This window comes from Nomascus leucogenys, chromosome 3, assembly GCF_006542625.1.
Source record: "Nomascus leucogenys isolate Asia chromosome 3, Asia_NLE_v1, whole genome shotgun sequence".
NCBI lineage: Eukaryota > Metazoa > Chordata > Mammalia > Primates > Hylobatidae > Nomascus > Nomascus leucogenys.
Window position 1 is genome coordinate 38,575,920 of NC_044383.1, and position 21,477 is coordinate 38,597,396.

Consider the following 21,477-nt stretch of genomic DNA (forward strand, 5'->3'; position numbering starts at 1 on the left):
GAGCTGCTACTCTCTGCCTGTATCATAGCCCTGCTCTGCAGGAGCCCTCGCAGAGCTGTACCACTGCCTGTGTAACAAAGCTGTTTTCTTCTACCTCTGAGTTGCCTTTGAATTCTTTTCTGGGCAAAGCCAAGAACCCTCCCAGACTAAGCTCCACGTTGGGACTCGCCTGCCCTGCATCACAACTACCATCTCTCTCTACTTTCAAAACTTTTTTATCACTCCACAGAAACATACTATATCATTAAATAGTTACACCTCCTTCCCCACTCCATCATGTAGTAAACATTAATCAACTATCTTTATGGATTTGCCTGTAATGAATATAGCATATAAAAGGACCCAAGCCATATGTGACCTTTTTTCCTGGCTTCTTTCACTTAGCATAATGATATGGTGGGTCAACTAAGTTTTAGCATGTGATAGTACTTTGTTGTTTTTTGTGGTTCAATAATATTCCATTTTCATGTACACATGACAATTTGCTTATCATTCATCTGTTGATGATCATTTGTGCTATTTTCACCTTTTGGCTCTTATAAATAATGTTGCTATGAACATTTGTATACCAGTTACTTCATGAACATATTTTCATTTTTCCAGGGTATAGTCCTAGGAGTGTTATTTCTGGGTCATATGGTGATTTTATGTTTAACTTTTTGAGAAATAACTAAACATTTCTACAGTAAATGCACCATTTTAAAATCCCACTAGCAATGTTTGAGGGTTCCTCTTTTCCATATTTTAGCCAATATTTGTAATTTTATGTTTTTAGTGTCAGCGCAAAATGGTGTTTCATTGTGGTTTTGACTTGACCAGTGACATTAATCAGCTTTTTACCATTTTTACATGTTCTTTGGAGAAATGTTATTCAAGGCCCTTGCTCATTTTTATTTTTATTTATTTATTTATTTATTTATTTATTTATTTATTTTGGAGACAGGGCCTCTCTGTGTTGCTCAGGTTGGAGTACAGTGCTGTCATCTTGGCTCACTGCAACCTCTGACTCTTGGGCTCAAGTGATTCTCCTACCTCAGCCTCCCAAGTAGCTAGGAGCACAGGCACGAGCCCCTACACCCAGCTAATTTTTGTATTTTTTTGTACAAACTTGGTTTCACCATGTTTCCTAGGCTGGTCTCAAACTCCTGAGCTCAAGCAGTCCACCCACCTTGGCCCTCTCAAAGCGCTGGGATTGTAGTTGTGAGGCACCACACCTGGACCTTTGCTCATTTCTATACTGGGTTGCTTGTCATTAGTTGTTGAACTGTAGGTAATTGTTTATGGATTCTGGGCATTAAACCCTTACTAAATATGTATGAAATACAAATATTTTCTCCCATTCTATAGGTTGTCATTTCACATTCTTAATTTTGTCCTTTGATGAACAAACATTTTAAATTTGTTGAGGCCCAGTTTATCTCTCTTATTTTAGTTGCTTTGGTGTCAAATCTATGTATCCACTTCCAATTCTGAAGGCATTAAGATTTAACCCGGTGTGTTTTTCCTAAGAATTGTATACTTTTAGTTCACATTTGAGTTTTTCGTTCATTTTCAGTTATATTTTGCATAAGAGTGAGATAGGGGTTCAACTTCATTCTTTTGTATGTGGTTACCCAGTTGTCCCAGCACTGTTTTTGAAGAAACTCTTCCTTTATTTATTTATTTATTTTTTGAAACCTTTTAGATTAAATGATCTTGGCACATTTGTTGAAAATGAACTGGGCATAGATGATTAGGTTTACGTTTGGATTTCAGTTTTATTCCATTGGTCTTTATTTCTTTCCGTTTGCCAGCACCATGCTGTTTTGACTACTATAGTTTTGTTTTGAAGTCTGGAAATTTGGAAATTGAGTCCTCTCCCTGTAGTTGCATATAAATTCCGGATTGGCTTTTCCATTTTTGTACAAATAAAAGTTTTAAAAAGGACATTGGAATTGTGACAGTGATTACATTCAATCTTTAGATTACTTTTGGAAGCATTGCCATCTTAACAATTTTAAGTCTTTATTATTATTATTATTATTATTATTATACTTTAAGTTTTAGGGTACATGTGCACAATGTGCAGGTTTGTTACATATGTATATGTGTGCCATTTCAATCCTTTAACATGACATGGTTTGCCATTTATTTAGGTACTCCTTATTTTTCTAAGCAACATTTCATAGTTTTCAGTCTTTTATCTTCTTGATTATAGATTCTCAGGGCTTTTGGCCCTTTTGATGCTATTGCAAATGTAACTATTTCCTTGATTTTATTTTCATATTGCTCATTGCTGATATAAACAGACACAACTGATATCTGGACCAATCTTACACCCTAAAATTAAGCTGAAAACATTTATCAGCTCTAGTTGTTTTTTGTGGGTTATGTGGACTTTTCTTTATATAGAATTGTGTTATCTTAAAATAGAAATAGTTTTACATCTTCCTTTCTTACCTAAATGCCTTTTATTTCTCTTTCTTGTCTAATTGTTTTGGCTAGGACCTTAAGCGCTATGCTGAATAGCACTAGCGAAATTGGATATACTTGGATCTTTTCCCCCTGATTTGGGGTATAAGCTTTTAGATTTTCACAATTTGATATAAAATACCTTTGGAATTTTTATAAATACATTTTATTATGAGAAATTTCCCTTCTATTCATATTTTTGAGTGATTTTATCAGGAAGAGTATTGAATTTTGTCTTATGCTTTCTCAGCTTCTATTCAGATGGTCATTTTGTTAGATTTTTCCTTTCTTTCTAATAAGGTGGTGTATTACATTGATTGATTTTCTTACTGAAGCACTCTTGCACTCCTCATATAGATCCCATTTAGTTATGACATATAATCCTTAATTTTTTGAAAAAAATCCATAATATACAAGTTGCTATATTATTTCTCTTTTTTGTCTAATTGTTTTGGCTAGGACCTTAAGAACGATGCTGAATAGCAGTAGTAAAAGTAGATATACTTGGGTTTTTTTACCCCCTGATTTTAGGGCATAAGCTTTTAGATTTTCACAATTTGATGTAAAATATCTTTGGAATTTTTATAAATACATTTTATTATGATAAGGAATTTTCCCTTCTATTCATATTTTTGAGTGATTTTTTAAATTTTACTTTAGGTTCTGGGATACATGTGCAGAATGTGCAGGTTTGTTACATAGGTATACATGTGCCATGGTGGTTTGGTGGTTTGCTGCACCCATCAACCTGTCATCTAGGTTTTAAGCCCCACATGAATTAGGTATTTGTCCCAGTGCTCTCCCTCCCCTTGCTCCCCACCCCCCGACAGGCCCTGGTGTGTGATGTTTCTCTCCATGTGTCCATATGTTCTCATTGTTCAACTCCCACTTTTGAGTGAGAACATGCAGTGTTTGGCTTTCTGTTCCTGTGTTAGTTTGCTGAGAATGATGGTTTCCAGCTTCATCCATGTCCCTGAAAAGGACATGAATTCATTCTTTTTTATGGTTGCATAGTATTCCATGGTGTATATGTGCCATATTTTCTTTATCTAGTCTATCACTGATGGGCATTTGGGTTGGTTCCAAGTCTTTGCTATTGTAAATAGTGCTGCAATAAACATACATGTACATGTGTCTTCAGAGTAGAATGATTTATAATCCTTTGAGTATATACCCAGTAATGGGATTACTGGGTCAAATGGTATTTCTGGTTTTAGATCCTTGAGGAATTGCCACACTGTCTTCCACAATGACTGAAGTAATTTACACTCCCACCAATAATGTAAAAGTGTTCCTATTTCTCTGCATCCTCGCCAGCATCTGTTGTTTCCTGACTTTTTAATGATCACCATTCTAACTGGTGTGAGATGGCATCTCATTGTTAATTTTATGTGTGGATATTGTAAATGGGATTACTTTTTTAAATGGTGCTGGGAAAACTGGCTAGCCATATGTAGAAAGCTGAAACTGGATCCCTTCCTTACACCTTGTACAAAAATTAATTCAAGATGGATTAAAGACTTAAATGTTAGACCTAAAACCATTAAAATCCTACAAGAAAACCTAGGCAATACCATTCAGGACATAGGCATGGGCAAGGACTTCATGTCTAAAACACCAAAAGCAATGGCAACAAAAGCCAAAATTGACAAATGGGATCTAATTAAACAACTAAAGAGCTTCTGCACAGCAAAAGAAACTACCATCACAGTGAACAGGCAACCTACAAAATGGGAGAAAATTTTTGCAACCTACTCATCTGACAAAGGGCTAATATCCAGAATCTACAATGAACTCAAACAAATTTACAAGAAAAAAACAAACAACCCCATCAAAAAGTGGGCGAAGGACATGAACAGACACTTCTCAAAAGAAGACATTTATGCAGCCAAAAAACACATGCAAAAATGCTCATCATCACTGGCTATCAGAGACATGCAAATCAAAACCACAATGAGATAGCATTTCACACCAGTTAGAATGGCCATCATTAAAAAGTCAGGAAACAACAGGTGCTGGAGAGGATGTGGAGAAATAGGAACACTTTTACACTGTTGGTGGGACTGTAAACTAGTTCAACCATTGTGGAAGTCAGTGTGGAGATTCCTCAGGGATCTAGAACTAGAAATACCATTTGACCCAGCCATCCCATTACTGGGTATATACCCAAAGGACTATAAATCATGCTGCTATAAAGACACATGCACACGTATGTTTATTGCGGCACTACTCACAATATCAAAGACTTGGAACCAACCCAAATGTCCAACAGTGTTAGACTAGATTAAGAAAATGTGGCACATATACACCATGGAATACTATGCAGCCATAAAAAATGATGAGTTCATGTCCTTTGTAGGGACATGGATGAAACTGAAAAACATCATTCTCAGTAAACTATCACAAGGTCAAAAAACCAAACACCGCATGTTCTCACTCATATGTGGGAATCGAACAGTGAGAACTCATGGACACCGGAACATCACACTCCGGGGACTGTTGTGGGGTGGGGGGAGAGGGGAGGGACAGCATTAGGAGATATACCTAATGCTAAATGACGAGTTAATGGGTGCAGGAAATCAACATGGCACATGGATACATATGTAACAAACCTGCACATTGTGCACATGTACCCTAAAACCTAAAGTATAATAAAAAAAAATTAAGCACTAAAAAAAAAATAAATAAATAAAAAAATAAATTGTTCACTGTAGGAATATAGAAATACTACCGATTTTTGTATGTTATTTTGTATCTTGCAACTTTACGGAATTTGTTTATTATTTCTCATAGTTTTTTAGTGGAGTCTTTAGGTTTTTTTTTAAATACAAGATTATATTATCTGCAAATGAGTATAATTTGACTTCTTCCATTCTAATTGGGATCCCCTTTATATCTTTCTCTGATTGCTCTAGCTAGGTATTCCAGTACAATGTTGAATAACAGTGGTGAAAGTAAGCATCCTTGTTGTTTTCCAGACCTTAGAGGAAAGGCTTTCAGTTTTTCCCTATTTAGTATGTTACTAGCTGTGGGTCTTTTGTAGATAGCTTTTATTATGGTGAGGTATGTTCCTTCTATACCCTGGTTTTTTTAGGGCTTTTACCTTGAAGGGATGTTGAATTTTATTGAATAATTTTTCAGTATCAGTTGAAGACCATATGCTTTCGTTCTTTATTCTGTTGATATGATGTACCACATCGATTAATTGGCGTTATGTTAAAGCACCCTTGCATACAGGGATAAATCCCACTTGGTTGTGATGAATGAGCTCTTTAATGTTCATTAATTTGGTTTGCAGCTATTTTCTTGAGGATTTTTGCATGAATATTCCTCAGAGACATTGGCCTGTAACTTTTTTTTTAATGTGTCTTTGGTTTTGTTATCAGAGTAATACTGGCCTTATAGAATTAATTCGGAAGTATTCCCTCCTTCACTATTTTGTGGAATAGTTTGATTAGGATTGGTATTAGTTCTTTAAATATTTGCCAGAGTTCATCACTGAAGTCATTGGGTCTTGAGCTTTCCTCTACTAGGATGCTTTCTCTTGAGTTCAATCTGATTATTTGTTATAATTTTGTTCAGGTTTTGGATTTCTTCATGGTTAAATTTCAGTAGGTTGTATGTATCTAGGAATTTGTTCATTACTTCTAAGTTTTCCAATTTGTTGGTATATAGTTGTTCATGGTAGCCACCAACGATCCTTTGAATACCTGTGATATCAGTTGTAATGTCTTCTTTTTCATCTCTGACTTATTTGGATCATGTCACATTTTTCCTTAGTCTGGCTAAAGGTTTGTCAGCTTTCTTTAATGCTTCTAAAGAACAACTTTTTGCTTTGTTAATATTTTGTATTGCTTTCTTTATTTCAATTTATTTCTGCTCTGAGCTTTATTATTTCTTTTCTCCTACTAATTTTGGGTTTGGTTTGCTTCAGCTTTCGTAGTTTTTTAAGGTATATTGTTAAGTTGTTTATTTGACGTTTTTCTTCTATTTTGATAGTTGACACAGCTATTAACTTTATTCTTAGTACCACATTTACTGAATCCCATAGGTTTTGATATGCTGTGTTTTCTCATCATTTGTTTCAAGAAATTTTTCAATTTTCTTCTTAATTTCTTCATTGTCCCACTGTTCACTCAGGAGCATATTGTTTAATTTTCATGTATTTGAACTTATACAAAATTGACTCAAGCTGGATTAATGACTTAAATGTAAGGTCCAAAACCATAAAAACCCTAGCAGAAAATCTGGGCAATACAATTCAGGACATCTTTGGGAGTTTTATTATTAAATGCCTGGAAGTAGTCTTCATTGGGTTTAATCTGCTTGGTGTTCTATCAGCTTCTTGTACTTAGATAGTGATACCTTCCTCTAGTTTTGGAAAGTTCTCTGTTATTTTCCCTTAAATAAATTTTCTACTCCCTTCTCTTTCTCTACCTCCTCTTTAAGGCCAATAACTCTTAGATTTGCATTTTGAGACTATTTTCTAGATCCTGTAGGTGTGCTTCATTTTTTTTATTCTTTTTTTTGTGTCTCTTCTAACAGTATTTTCAAATAGCTTGTGTTAAAGCTCACTAATTCTTTCTTCTGTGGATCAATTCTACTATTCTATTATTCTACTAAAGACTCCAATGCATTCTTCAGTATGCCAGTTGCATGTTTCAGCTCCACAATCTCTGCTTGACTCTTGTAAATTATTTCAGTCTCTTTGTTAAATTTATCTGATAGAATTGTGAATTTCTTCTCTGTGTTATTTTGAATATCTTTAGGTTCCCTCAAAACAACTATCTTATATTCTCTGGCTGAAAGATCACATATCTCTGTTTCTCCAGGATTGGTCCCTGGTGCCTTATTTAGTTCATGTGCTGAGGTCATGTTTTCCTGGATTTTCTTTATCCTTGTAGATATTCATCTGGGGCTGGGCATTCTAGAGTTAGGTATTTTTGTCGTCTTTGTAGTCTGGGATTTTTTTTATACACATCCTTCTTGTTAGGCTTTCCAGATATTAAAAAGGGCTTAACCTATTTTCGATTTGCCCCTAGAATACTGCACTGGCAGTGAACTGCACTTTTTTTTAATAAATGGGAAATAAGTTAAGTGTTGTGATCTAAGCTATATCTGCTTTAGGGGTACTCCAAGCCCAATAATGCAGTGGTTCTTGAAGACTTGTAGAGGTACTGCCTTGATGGTCTTGGACAAGATCCAAGAGAATTCTCTGGATTACCAGACAGAAACTCTTGTTCCCTTCCCTTAATTTCTCCCAAATAAACAAAGTCTCTCTCTCTGTTCTGAGCCAATCGAAACTGGGGATGGAATGACATAAGCACTCATGTATCCACCACCACTGTGACTGCACTGGGTGAGACTTAAAATCAGCAGAGCACTGGGTCTTGCCCAAAGCCTGCTGCAACCATTCCCTGGCTACTGCCTATGTTTCCAAGGATCTGGGGCCCTACAATCAGTTGGTGGTGAATCCAGCCAGGCCTGTGTCCTTCCCTTCAGTGCAGCAAGTTCCTCCAGTACCCAGGCATGTCCAGAGGTACCACCTAGAAGCCAAGGACTAGAGTCAAAAACCTTAGAAGTCTATTTGGTGTTCTGTTGTACTGCAGCTGAACTGGCACTCAAACCACAAAATTCAGTCCTTCTCACTCTTCCCTTTCCTTTCCAAAGGCAGTGGAGTCTCACCCCTTGAGCAGTGCTACCACAGGCCCATGCAGAATACAGACCCTGTACAAGAGCCAAGTCCTGGTTTTGGAAAGTCCAGGAGTGCACTTGGTGCTCTACCCTCCTGTGATCAAGCTAGTACCTAGTTGCAAGACAAAGTTGACTTTACATTTTACTCTGATTTCTCAAGTAGAAGGAGTCTTTCCTGATAGCCAGCTAACTGGGAATGTGTTGAGTCTTACCTGAAGCCAGTAAGTCTCAGAGTCTTACCCAAAGCCCTCAACATAGTACCTGGGTATTGCTGCTTGCTATTCAAGCCCCCCACTCCTCAAGCAGAAGAAAAGAGTTTCTTTTGGAAGTGAAAACTGTGCAGCTTGGGATTAGGAGAGGGGGGATGTCAGCACTCCCTTACCCATCCCCAGCTGCTGTCTCAGTAGGTTGCACCTCCCACCCCAGTCTACTGTCTCTGGGCCCAGTTCAGCACTAGGACTCACATAAAAGTTCCAGTCCTTGTAGCCAAGACTGCCTTTCAGGTTTATTTACAGTCTCAGAGCCCTATAGTCCACAGTGATGAGGCTTGTAGAAACTCGATTCCAACCACTGGTATCAGAGATTCACCTCTGGCCAGGGCTGGTTTAAATGCTCCCTCTGTGAGTGGGCATCAGCTGAATTTGGGCCTGTTTTCCTTTCTGCCATAACAGAACTGCACTAATTTTATGCTCTATAATTGCTGTGCTCTCCTTCCCTCAGTACTCAGAAATACTCTCCGAACCATGCCACTGCTGCCAGGGGAAGAGAGGATGTCAGTAATTGAATAGTATTTTTTTCTATCTCTTCAGTTCCTCTTTCAGTGATATATATTTAAATCAAGGTACTGTGCATGCTCATCTGATTTTGGGTCTTATGAAGGTAAATTTTGTGTAGATAGCTGTTAAACTGATGTCCTTGCATGGGGAATAATCAGTGAAGCATTCTATTCTGTCATTTTGCTCCACTCTCCCATTTGTATATCTTCTTTTGAGAAATTTCTGTTCACGTTGTTTGCCCACTTTTTAATAGGATTATTTGGATTTTTTTCTTGCTGTTTTGAGTTTCTTGTAGACTCTGGAAAATAGTCCTTTGTTGAAGGTATATTTTGCAAATATTTTCTCCCATTTTGTAGGTTGTATGTTTACTCTGCTTGTCATTTCTTTTACTGTGCAGAAGCTCTTTAGTTTAATTAGGTCCCATTGTCAACTGTTTTTGTTGAAATTGCTTTTAAACACTGAGTCATAAATCCTTAGCCTACACCAATGCTCAGAAGAGTTTTTTCTAGGTTTTTTTCTAGAACTTTTATGATTTCAAGTCTCATATTTAAGTCTTTAGTCCATCTTGAGTTAATTTTTGTATATGGTGAGATATAGGAATCATATTTCATTCTTCTACATGTTCCCCTGGGTAATATCAGCCAAGCACAAATCCCACAGCTACCAGCGTAGGTGGCTCTCTCCTGCAAGAACCACCTCCTAGCTGGAAGGCAATAGGCACAGCCTAATTCAACATCTGCTGGCAAAATAACACAGCGTTTGGGAAGGAGAAAACTTTTATCTCAGCTAACACCGTACCCACATCACCCCAGCTAATCGAAAGGTCTTGAGTGTGTTCACAAACCCCGTACATTGCTAGTACAGCTGGCATTTGAGAAAATTACCACACTAAGCCTATTTAAAACCAAATAAATCTTACAAAGTCTATGTCACTCTCTTGCCACCTCCATCAGAGGTGGTGCTTGCACTTGCTGCTGGGAGACCAGAGGACAGTTAGGCCCAGTTAAGCCCCATTCAACATTGCCCTCCTTTGTAGCAAAGAGTGGAACCCAAGCACTGTACATCTCTCAGACCTTTCCACAGCCTGAGGCATCAGAGATTTCCAGTTGGCTGACAAACATGTCAATGATCAATTATCCTCAGAAGGAAGAGCCAATATTACAGGTGAATAATCATAGGCCAAATGGACTGTCAAAGAGAGAGCAATGGAGCTTATTGGTCAATTCATAAGAAGAATCTACAACTCACAAACACGCACACAAACATGCACACACACACACAAACAAAGTAAAAAGAAGCTGGCAGAGGTGAAACACTGAGAGACTTAGTAATCCATGGAAAGGGCAGGTAGGAGTGTTCTCAGCCTCCCTACCCAATTTGGCAGACTGCTGGGATCTGAAGTCAAGGTGACCTTGCTTGCCTTCATGAGCACAAGTACTGTAGTAGGCTGTGGTTGTGAGACTTCTGGAGGATATTACCTTGTTCACACAAGGTCCCTTTCCTTTTCCTTGGATCTGAGCTGTTTTTAACTATTTTGGTAGAATTCACTAGTGAAGTAATCTTGAGCTGGAACTTTTTTTGAGGGGGGAGGAGTTCTTTATTACTAATTCAAATACTTATTGTAGGTGTATTCATACTTTCAATTTATGAGAACTTTATTCGATTAGTCCCTTAGCCTTGGCATTTGCATTACCCCTACTTTTCTTTATCCAATATGGGCAGTTAATGCCTCAAGTTTTTGTATTAATAATTGCCATTTCTCTTCACTTTGTATTTTCCTATTTATTCCTGAACTTATTCCTAAGAATAAGCTGCCTGTTGCCTATCTGGATTACAATTTTGTTAGACCTGTCTTGTCTTTGTGAACTCATTCTCTTTCACTATATTTCATTCTTGGTTTTGTTGACATATTTGTTTTACACATTTCAGCTTTGTAATGAATATGTAGGTGATACTGGGTTTTTGTAAATTTTTGACAGAAGAAAATTGCAAACTCTTGTTTCAAGAGTATAACACTTTTCATGATATAGCCCTAATTTACCTATATTTATAAACTAAAATTGTGTTCACTTACAAATAATAAAAAAATCATAAAAATGAATGTGTTAGGCTGTTCTTGCATTGCTATAAAGAAATATCTGAGGCCAGATAATTTATAAGAAAATAAGGCCCAATTGGCTCACAGTTCTGCAGGCTGTACAAGCGTGATGCTGGCATCTGCTCAGCTTTTGGAGAGTCCTCAGGGAGTACATGCTCATAGCAGAAGGCAAAGCAGGAACAGGCACGTCACATGGCAAGAGGAGACGCAAGTTGGAGAAACAGTTTTAAACAACCAGATCTTGTGTGAACTCACTCATTATCAGGATAGCATCAAGGGAAATAATGCTGATGAGAAATCTGCCCCCATGACCCAATCACCTCTCACCAGATCCCACCTACAACAGTGGGAATTAAGTTTCAACAAAAGATTTGGGAGAGATAAATATTTATTATCCAAACTATATCAAGGGCTTAATCAAATAGTTGGCTTATATATCTCAAATACAAGAAGTCTTACAGTGGGCTAGACTAGAAATAATATGGTAGCCCTGAAGCATGAGAGAGTCAAGTGTCTTCTTTTTTTTTTTTAACCATATTTAGTATAGAAGTCTTCATTACTATGATCAAATGCTCATGTCCCAAGATGATGTCAATCCTACCTCCCCCTTCACATTTGTGTTTTGAGTAATGAGGAGAAAAGAAAAGAAGATTCATGTTCTGGTTTGAATGTGTCCTCTACAGTTCATGTGCTAAAAGTGAATGCCCAATGCAACAGTGTTGGTGGGTGCAGCCTAACAAAACATGACTAGGTCATCAGTGTTCTGCCCTCATAAATATACTCATGTTGTTATTGCAAGAGTGGGGTAGTTCTTGATAGTTTGTTATAAATGTGAGTGTGCCCCCCAATTGCTCTCAGTCTTACCCTTTCTTGCCCTTCTACTTTTTGCCACGCGACGAAATAGCATGAAGGCCATTGCCAGAAGCCAGTGCCATGCTCTTGGACTTCCCAGCCTTCAGAATCATCAGAAATAAATTTCTTTTCTTTATAAATTACCAAGTCTATAGTATTCTGTTTTATAACACAAATTGAACTAAGACAGGGCATCAGTATACTTCTGCTTTTATTTCTGGGGAAAGAAATATTCTGTGTGACTAACCTAAGCAGCAAATGATTTCATGAATGGAACTTGTATGTCTGTCAGGAAATAAAGTTTGAGTCAACTGATCTGCAGTTTCTGCCATACCATACAGTTGCTTTTTCTAATACTGTACTGTCCAGTATCTCTTTTGGATAACTTTATAACATACTATGTTTTTTAAAATTTAGTGTATTTAGATATACTGGCACATAATTTGTCAGATAATTGTATGAAATCACTTCTAGGAAAAGGACAACCAGCAGTCAGAATTCAATATTGAAAACCTGGTTGGCACTGTAGCTGATCTATTTGTTGCTGGAACAGAGACAACAAGCACCACTCTGAGATATGGACTCCTGCTCTTGCTGAAGCACCCAGAGGTCACAGGTAGGACCACAGATGATGAACAAAGTGAATTTCAGAACAATGCTGAGAAGATGGTGCCAGTGTCCTCCACCTTGTTTCTCTCAGAGAAGCTTCATTCTTTAAATTTCTATGTCATCAGCTGTAATCTGTCTAAATTTGATGACATTATTTAAAAGGACATCTTTGTACAATGGAGGAGGATGACGGAGATCAGTAAAAACAGTATGGCAGTAGCAAAATAAATAAAGCCCTGATGAAGTGTCTGGATTTCAGCAGAGGTAATTTGTGGTAGGGAGAGCCAGCATAAATTGGCCTAGTATTGAATGTTGGTTTTATTATGAAAAGTCCACTTTGAACAGCAGGTTCAGTTCTCATTTTGAAAATTCCATGCTCTAATGCTGGGATGGGGAGATGAAAACAATCTTTATTGAAGCATAAGTGGAAATTCTAGAATTGTACTGAGGCATTGTGAGATAAATTCCAGTCTGGGGAGTAATCTAAAAGTTAGGCTCTTAAGAAAGGTGTTTCTATTTAAGCAGACGCCATACCTAAAGGAATTTTATTATTCCAGAAGTGTGTTTCATAAAACTGCTATTTGGCCAAATAGGGATATTTGGAAGGGGGTTTAATAATTGCATCTTTCACATACAACTTTTCTTTAGAATTTACAAGTTACCTTTAGAGTAAACTCTACATTTCCTTTGAATTTACATTTAAATAGTTCCTGCTTTGCAGCAGATAACATACCTTTTCCCCTGTGTCAGGATCCCACTGAAGTTTCAATAACTAAATTACAAATTAAAATTAGCCTGTTGAAGTGAAAAGAGAGGAGAATAGAAAATAGCCAATAAGTCTTTGGCAAATTTCTGAAACATGGAGAGACAATGGAGGGCTGACAATTGACAAAGCATAGAGGATGGAGTTGTAATGTAAGTATCAGCAGAGGAAGATTTATCAAGAGGAGAAGCTAATCTGTGTCACTGTGATTCTCATAAGGTTCAGTATTTGGAGGCACCAAGAGCCAAAGAAGGTAGGGAATGAGACTGAAAAGGGAGGCTCTCCTGCCCAAGTTTCCTCCATAACTCCTTTTTTCAGGTACCTGATTTTTTCCCACTGGGAAAGGGAAGCACACTCTCCAGAGAAACTGAGCCTAAGAACCCCTGTACTCAGGGACACTTTACAGGGCCAGGAAACTCTGAGATGTGAAGACAGAAAAAAAAGGTTTGGGAAAGATCTATTCCTCAGATTCAAAGACTCAGCATTTTTCTTCATCTTGCTTCCTGACATTCAGCAGCCAGCTAGATACTCTCCAGAGAAGAAACAAGTCTAGAGAAAAGACCTCTGTAATTTGCCAACTTAATAGAAAGTTATCTACAAGTGTCCAGCAGAGTGAATGAAATTAAAACGTCCATCACAGGACACAAAGTCATGGAATTTCAGAGCACCAGAAGTAAAGGGAAAATTAAAATCTTTCAGAGAGTTATATCAGGTCATATGTAAAATATCAGCATTCAAACAACATCAGAATTCTCAAGCATATTATCTTGTGTATTCATAGAAAAAAGTATTTGGGACCTACATGCTTGCTCCAAATTTCACCCTCTATACTAACTTTCTCCAATACTGGGGGTTGTGCTCCATCTCATGTCTGAAACTAAGTCAGAAGAAATAATGGGTGCCAGGAGTCAGGAGACCTCATGTAAGAGAATGAGAGTATCAGAGAGGCTGCTGTGCTCCTAGGAAACAACCACTTCAGAAGGGACCAGGTGAATAATACATGTAGAGGAGACTTCAAGAACCAAAGAGATGTGATTGATAGTCTGAGATTTCCCTATAATTGGGAAATTATTACTAGGAGTTTCAAACATGTGCAAATACTCTAACTTGAAGAATAGAAAATTGTGATTTAACTAAAGAACCAAGGAAGAATATGTGTGTGTGTACATATGTGTGTGTGTGTGTGTTCTTCTGTGAGTATATTTGGAATGATGTAAACAATAAATAGTGATATAACCAGAAATTGTGGTCTAAATGTATTCTGGTAAGTAGAAGGAGGAGAATTGTGTGTGGGTGTGTCTGTGTGTACACATATAACTTTGTGGGCGTGTGTCTATATATGGAATAGAGATGGAGATGAAAATTCTCATCTCTCATACCAGAAAATCATTAAATATTGTCTAAAAATTGTTAAGTAAAAAATGGAAAGAAATAGTGGTTATTTAGAAATACAAATATAAATTTCAGAAGAAACTGCTAGCATGCTCAAAGTGGCCACAATTGGAAATGGAAGAATTGCATCACTGCCCCTGCTCCACCACCACACACACAAATATATTTATAAAACCATTACAATTTAACATTATACCCCATATATTACTTTGATAATACATAGAATATTTGATTCTTGTTTTTCTGTTTGTAAGCACTGTAATTTCTTGACTTATTATGTTGTTTATTTTTTAAATAATTTATTACTTAAATTTGTATTAGTTGTCATATATGCTAATTTATAGAAATGTATTTATGCACTGTAATGACTAGTTTGTAGGAGAGTGGTATATATCTATATTATGGTAATTCTTTTTATATGGCTGGTTGTACTTCTGAACATGTAACTCATGTTTGTAATGTTGCTGGGATTTTTATATCATGTTTAATGTGGCCATGAATTGCTATGACAAATGTTCCATATATTTTCGTTTCCATCAGTTCTTTCTTGTGTCTTGTCAGCTAAAGTCCAGGAAGAGATTGATCATGTAATTGGCAGACACAGGAGGCCCTGCATGCAGGATAGGAGTCATATGCCTTACACTGATGCTGTGGTGCACGAGATCCAGAGATACATTGACCTTGTCCCCACTGGTGTGCCCCATGCAGTGACCACTGATATTAAGTTCAGAAACTACCTCATCCCCAAGGTAAGCTTGTTTCTCTTACACTATATTTCTGTGCTTCTGAAATTTCCAAAGTGCTAGTTTGGTTCCAACCCTCTAACAACACAAGATGAGAGAAGTGCAAAACTCATACATGTGGCAGCTTGATGGACTTTCTGCTATTTTGTTTGGGGCTATAAAGATTTATAAAGCTAGGTCTCCTTAATAGGCTACTCTTAGGTGTTACACTTTCAAATAATTGTTGAAAATATCAGTGTGTCAATTTCCCAAAACACTCTTCTGAGATTTTTATCAAAGTGACATTCATTGTGTAGTTCGATATGGAAAGACTTAACATGTTCATTCATTGAATTTTTTAATTCGTGAATATGGTTATGCTCCCAACTTATTGAGCTTTATTCTATTTTCTCAGTAATGTCTTATTTTCAGTGCAGTGGTTTACAACTCTTTTATTAGGTTTTTCCTAAATAATTAATATTTTGTTGTTGTTATAATTTTTAATGCTTTATTTCTTTGTAATTGGTATATGTAATTGTATTCAATTATACTATGCTGATGACCTTATATCTAACAACTTTCTTAAATTTACTGATCATTGTTGATAATTTATCTGTAGATATACTTGGAATTTCTATGTATATTATTTTGCTATCAGGGTTAATATGTATCTTATATCTTATTTTCCAATGATTTTTGTCTTCAATTTATCTTTATTGCATTATTGCACTGGTTAGGATTTCCAGGATAGCATTGAACAGAATTGGTGATAGAGGGCAACCTTATTTCATTTCTGATCTGCTGGGGGGTAGAGTATAAGAATACTATTATTTCACTACTGAGAATGATGTTTTAAGTATTTTTTAAATAATTGACTTTTATTTAACTTCATTTATAAAATAATTTTCATGAATATAGTTTCAAATGATACTCTACATTTGTTATGAAACAGATAGTTGTTATTTTCATAAATTCCCAACTGCCAGAAGGCTCATGTCATTCCAAGTGATCAGACTCCTGTATCTTCCCTAAATAACGCTAGTAAACTGGGGATGGCCGAGAGCAGAGCCCAGAGCACCTTGGTAGTTTTGCACAGATTTTTTAAAAGCCAGTAACTTACTTCTGGCCTTTCTAAAAGACAAACACTTTGGAGAAAAGTTGTGCAGTAAGGGAAACTACCAAAAATCGTGAACAGAAGTATCTGTTCGTAGAACTTTTGTAAATAAACATGTAATCTATTTTAATATGATATAATGACAACACCTCCTGTCCTGATTCAGAATCGAATATGACATAAACACAGTAAAAAGCGACTGTAGGTATGAGCTTACCTCTCTGAAGTTCTCCCGTCACTGGGGCCAATTATAGTCTTTGTAATCTGGAGGCCAATTGCAGCTTTACAATGCTGTCTATCATACGGTTTCTGTATTCATCCAGATGTTTTAGTTGCTATATTAAAATAGATTACATGTTTATTTACAAAAGTTCTATGAACAGATACTCTGGACATTTCAAGTGTCAACAGAGACTTCCATTTTAAACCATAATCTACATAATCAAAATACAAGATGTGTGAAATTTGAAGTGATGAAATAGAGCGGCAAATGAGGCCAGACAAGGGCATCCAAACTTGATGATCTGGAGAACACATTCAGAAGGTTGCACACAAGTATCCAAGATGTAAGACTTCAAATGTGATTAGAAAGTTCTTTAGCAAGCTTCCACCACTGGCCTTAAGCTCATCCATGTAAATTACTGTGTCTGGCTGGACCTGAGTTTCCTCATCTATAGATCAACGTTATGGGGCTACATGATGTCCACTACTTCTCACTTCTGGACTTCTTTATAAATCAGATTATCTGTTTTGTTACTTCCAGGGCACAACCATAATGACACTACTGACTTCCGTGCTACACGATGACAAAGAATTTCCTAATCCAAAGATCTTTGACCCTGGCCACTTTCTAGATAAGAACGGCAACTTTAAGAAAAGTGACTACTTCATGCCTTTCTCAGCAGGTAATAGAAACTAGTTTCCATTTGTATTTAAAGGAAAGAGAACTTTTTGGAATTAGTTGGAATTTACATGGCACCTCCTCTGGGGCTGGTAGAATTGCTATTTGTCCATGATCAAGAGCACCACTCTTAACGCCCATGTGCTCCACCCTCACAATACACCCTCATTATTGGGCCAGATAGTGGGGCTTGCAGGAGTTAACTCTGTTGTTCCCAATTAAGAAAACTAACATCTAGGTTGATTGAACTCTGCCACTAGATACATCACTAAGGCACCCAAGAGCTCCTCCTAGAAGGTAAAATTCATCTGATCTTTCCTTACCTGCCTTGACAAATGTATCTAAGTCCACAACTGCATTGAGTGTCTTCTACATGGTGTCTGTCACCTCCCAGGCTGAGCTCCAAGGGCACAACTTTCAATGAGAACAGAGGCTCACTCTTGAGTTAGGGAAGAAGAGTAAACAGGTCATTGTAATTTAGTCAGACCAGGACTGTGAGAGAGGAAAGCACAGGCCCCTGTGTAGGGGCTAGAGGGGGACTCTGCATGCTTCTTGCTCTCTCATATAACACAGTGAGGCATAAAATGGAGTAAGCAACTCAGAGGATGTTTCATGTGCTTCAAAGGAGGTGATAAAATTTAAGGGAAGGCTGGGCATTTTGAAGGAGATAATGAATGACAGAGCAGGACATTTGCTTTAGATCAAGGATGTCAGAACCTTTGCCAAATAATTATGGGGTTCAGGAAACATTGGCAAGCTAAGAGGTTACTTTGCAGTGATTCTAGAGCACCCTGTCTTCCTCCAATCATGATCATATATCCTGGATACTTGCTTTTCACACCTGTGTTTTGTGTGCTAAGTCTCTGGCCATGGAATCTCCTTCCTTTATTTTTTGATCTTTTATGTCTGCTTTATATTTGGCACTGTAGATACCAACATGACAAGACAGAGACCTTCCTTCAAGAATTCACATTTTACCACAATAGATAAATAAATACAGAATTATGATTCCTGGTAATCCATGCTTTAATGAAAGCATGAGTATGCTGTTGAGGAAAACCAGAGAGCATAGGATTTGATTACTTGAGGGGATTGTAAAGAGTGTGAAGATGAAATGAAATTGAAACTATGTCCTGAATGTAGCCTAATAAAGATGTATCTTAGCCAAAATGAACAACAGCATATGAAACTTGAAACTTTATGGTGTGTTCAAGATTGATGAAGAGAGTGTATGACTACAGCTGAGAATAGATTATGTGAAAAGTGGAAGGAAAGATCATGGAATATCATGCTTGGAACAGGAAACAAGAATGTGCATATATTTCTATAATGACAGACGGAAACTCAAAATGGCAAAAGAGCTGTTTTAATGTGGGAATAAATAAAGAAATTACTGTTATGGAGCTGATAATCAATGAATATTTGTGGAATGAAGGGTGCCTATTGAGATTAGATGTTAGACAGATAGCAAATGTGTCTCTTTTTGTACATTTGTTTGTCCCACCATCCATTAATCCATCCATCATTTCATCCATCCATTCATCCACATGTTCATTCATCTACCCAATCATTAATTATTTACTGCATATTCTGTTTGTGCAAGTCACAAATGACTGTTTGTCACAGTCACAGTTAAACACAAGGAGTAACTACTTTCTCTCTTTGTTATCTTCAGGAAAACGAATTTGTGCGGGAGAAGGTCTTGCCCGCATGGAGCTATTTTTATTTCTAACCACAATTTTACAGAACTTTAACCTGAAATCTGTTGATGATTTAAAGAACCTCAATACTACTGCAGTTACCAAAGGGATTGTTTCTCTGCCACCCTCGTACCAGATCTGCTTCATTCCTGTCTGAAGAATGTTAGCCCATCTGGCTGCTGATCTGCTATCACCTGCAACTCTTTTTTATCAAGGACATTCCCACTACTATGTCTTCTCTGACCTCTCATCAAATCTTCCCATTCACTCAATATCCCATGAGCATCCAACCTACATTAAGGAGAGTTGTTCAAGTCACTGCACAAATATATCTGCAATTATTCATACTCTGTAACACTTGTATTAATTGCCGCATATGCTAATACTTTACTAATGCTGACTTTTTAATATGTTATCACTGTAAAACACAGAAAAGTGATTAATGAATTATAATTTAGATCCATTTCTTTTGTGAATGTGCTAAATAAAAAGTGTTATTAATTGCTGGTTCAGTTCTCAGACTTTCCCTCTTTTGTGCATAATGCAAGAAATAAATTATAGAAAAGAGAGTGCCAGGAGGCCAGGCTTGTCCTCATAATAATAAGCAGAGAGAGTGACAAAAGAGAAGAGGGTGAGGAAGGTCTCTGGATGTTTGTCATCTAGAGTTACTGAAAGTTTGGCTTTATGACAGAGAAAGTCTGTCCAAGGAAAGAAACGACCTTCAGGGAAATATTGAGAGAATCAGTTCAGTTGTGTATTATTTGGAGATAAAATGAGGCTAATTACTTCAGGGCCATAGAATCAAATTACCAATGCATTTGTGTTCAGTGTAAAACAAGAAATATAAATTAGAAAAATAATGTAATCTGTTGAGACTTTCCAAGGATTTTGTTCTTGTTTGGAGAGAGAAGAATAAAACCCAGAACATATGATTAGCAATATGAAAGTATATGTTCATACTTGACTCTAAGTTGACAACATAAAGCAAAAAAAAATTCAAATATTTATTAGTGTTCACAATAATACCAAAACAGAGGCATGAATTTAGACACTTAATCTCCATTTCTACTTCACTAATCCACTCATCTTTAACCCCATAGGCGAAAAAATGGAGCAGCGACATGAGGGCACTCAAGCACAAAGCCTCTATATCAGAACCACTATAGCAGGTTCAGTGGTCCTCTTGTCAGAATAAGGTTACTGAAATCAGTCTCTTGTCCAATGAAAGCTGTAGCTATGGCTTGTGGAACAGTGGGTAGGGGTGAGCATCTGGTGGAGGCCCGTGCTTGTATAGTTGCTAGAGAAAAATTAAAACCTTGTGCCAGTTAGAACACAGTTTATTCTTTAAGTGTAGAGGTGAATGACCTAACTCTTGCCTGCCATGACCTTAGGTCCTATTTATAAGTTGGTATCTTTTTGCCACAAAAAGTCCACCCTATCAGTCTTATGATCTCTATTTTAGCAGTAATGTTGATGAGTTGTTTTGTGTAAACCACAAAAGACAGGGTGTCTAAAGAGGCGTGTCTGACCTCCCATCCTCTCGTGGCCGGGAATATAGTTTTTAAGGATTTTGTTGGGGTTCCCTTGTCCAAGCAGGCTTAGGATTTATTTTTAGTTTACAATAATTACAAAATTTCAAAGAATCTACCCACAGAATACATCTAAGTTACATAGTTGAGAAGAACATAGTTACAATGGAGAAGACAGCCACACACTATGTGAACCTAGTAATCAAATGACATCATTCTAATGAAACACATTGAAATTGTCTATCACTCAAAAATGAAAAGTATCCTCTGTGATATTCCTAGCAGAGATTCCTCTGCTGAATTTAGTCATTAAAAAACATCAGGCAGGCCTAAATTGAGGGACATTTTATAAGTATTCAGCCTATAGTCTCAAAGAGTGGCAATGTCTTGGAAGTCAAATAATAACTGAAGAACTGCTCCACACTGAAGTTGATGAAAGAGACATGACAGCTAGTTGTGGCATGCGATTCTGGATGCTGAACTAAATTATGAGAGGGACAAAAAACATATATTTTGGGACTTTTGGTAAAACACCAACAGGAACAAGAATTAGAAAGTTCCAATGCATTAACATTAATTTTCTGATCCTGATGGTTTTACTATAGTTATATAAGAGAAGCACAGGCACATTGTTTTGAGTAAATACATACTAAAATACTTCAAGTAGCTGGAATCAGGTTAGTATTTACTTTCAAAAGGTTCCATGTAAAACAATTATTTGTATGAAGAAACTGTTCTTCTATATACCAGTGATTTAAAAAAAAAAAAAAGCCAACAGTGCGCTTATGTATGCAAAATAAACTAGGCTTTCACAAATGAAGGATCACTGTTGACAATGCAAACTTGAATTGCTCAGCATCATTAAGCTCTATGGAA

The 21,477-nt window shown here is 36.9% G+C and overlaps 1 protein-coding gene across 4 annotated transcripts in view; it reads left to right on the plus strand.

Moving 5' to 3' along the window:
- The window catches only part of LOC100602226 (cytochrome P450 2C8), a 35,712-nt gene extending 16,128 nt beyond the window's left edge, over positions 1 to 19,584 (plus strand). For 2 of the 4 annotated variants that reach the window (XM_003255250.3, XM_003255251.3), the window contains 4 exons: positions 12,346 to 12,487; positions 15,197 to 15,384; positions 17,235 to 17,376; positions 19,048 to 19,584. In XM_003255250.3, coding sequence (XP_003255298.1) covers positions 12,346 to 12,487; positions 15,197 to 15,384; positions 17,235 to 17,376; positions 19,048 to 19,229 — 654 coding nt within the window. In that variant the 3' untranslated portion in view covers positions 19,230 to 19,584. The remainder of the gene's footprint in view (positions 1 to 12,345; positions 12,488 to 15,196; positions 15,385 to 17,234; positions 17,377 to 19,047) is intronic. The other 2 variants (XM_003255248.3, XM_003255249.3) reach the window with 2 other exon arrangements.
- Positions 19,585 to 21,477: the final 1,893 nt, after the last annotated feature.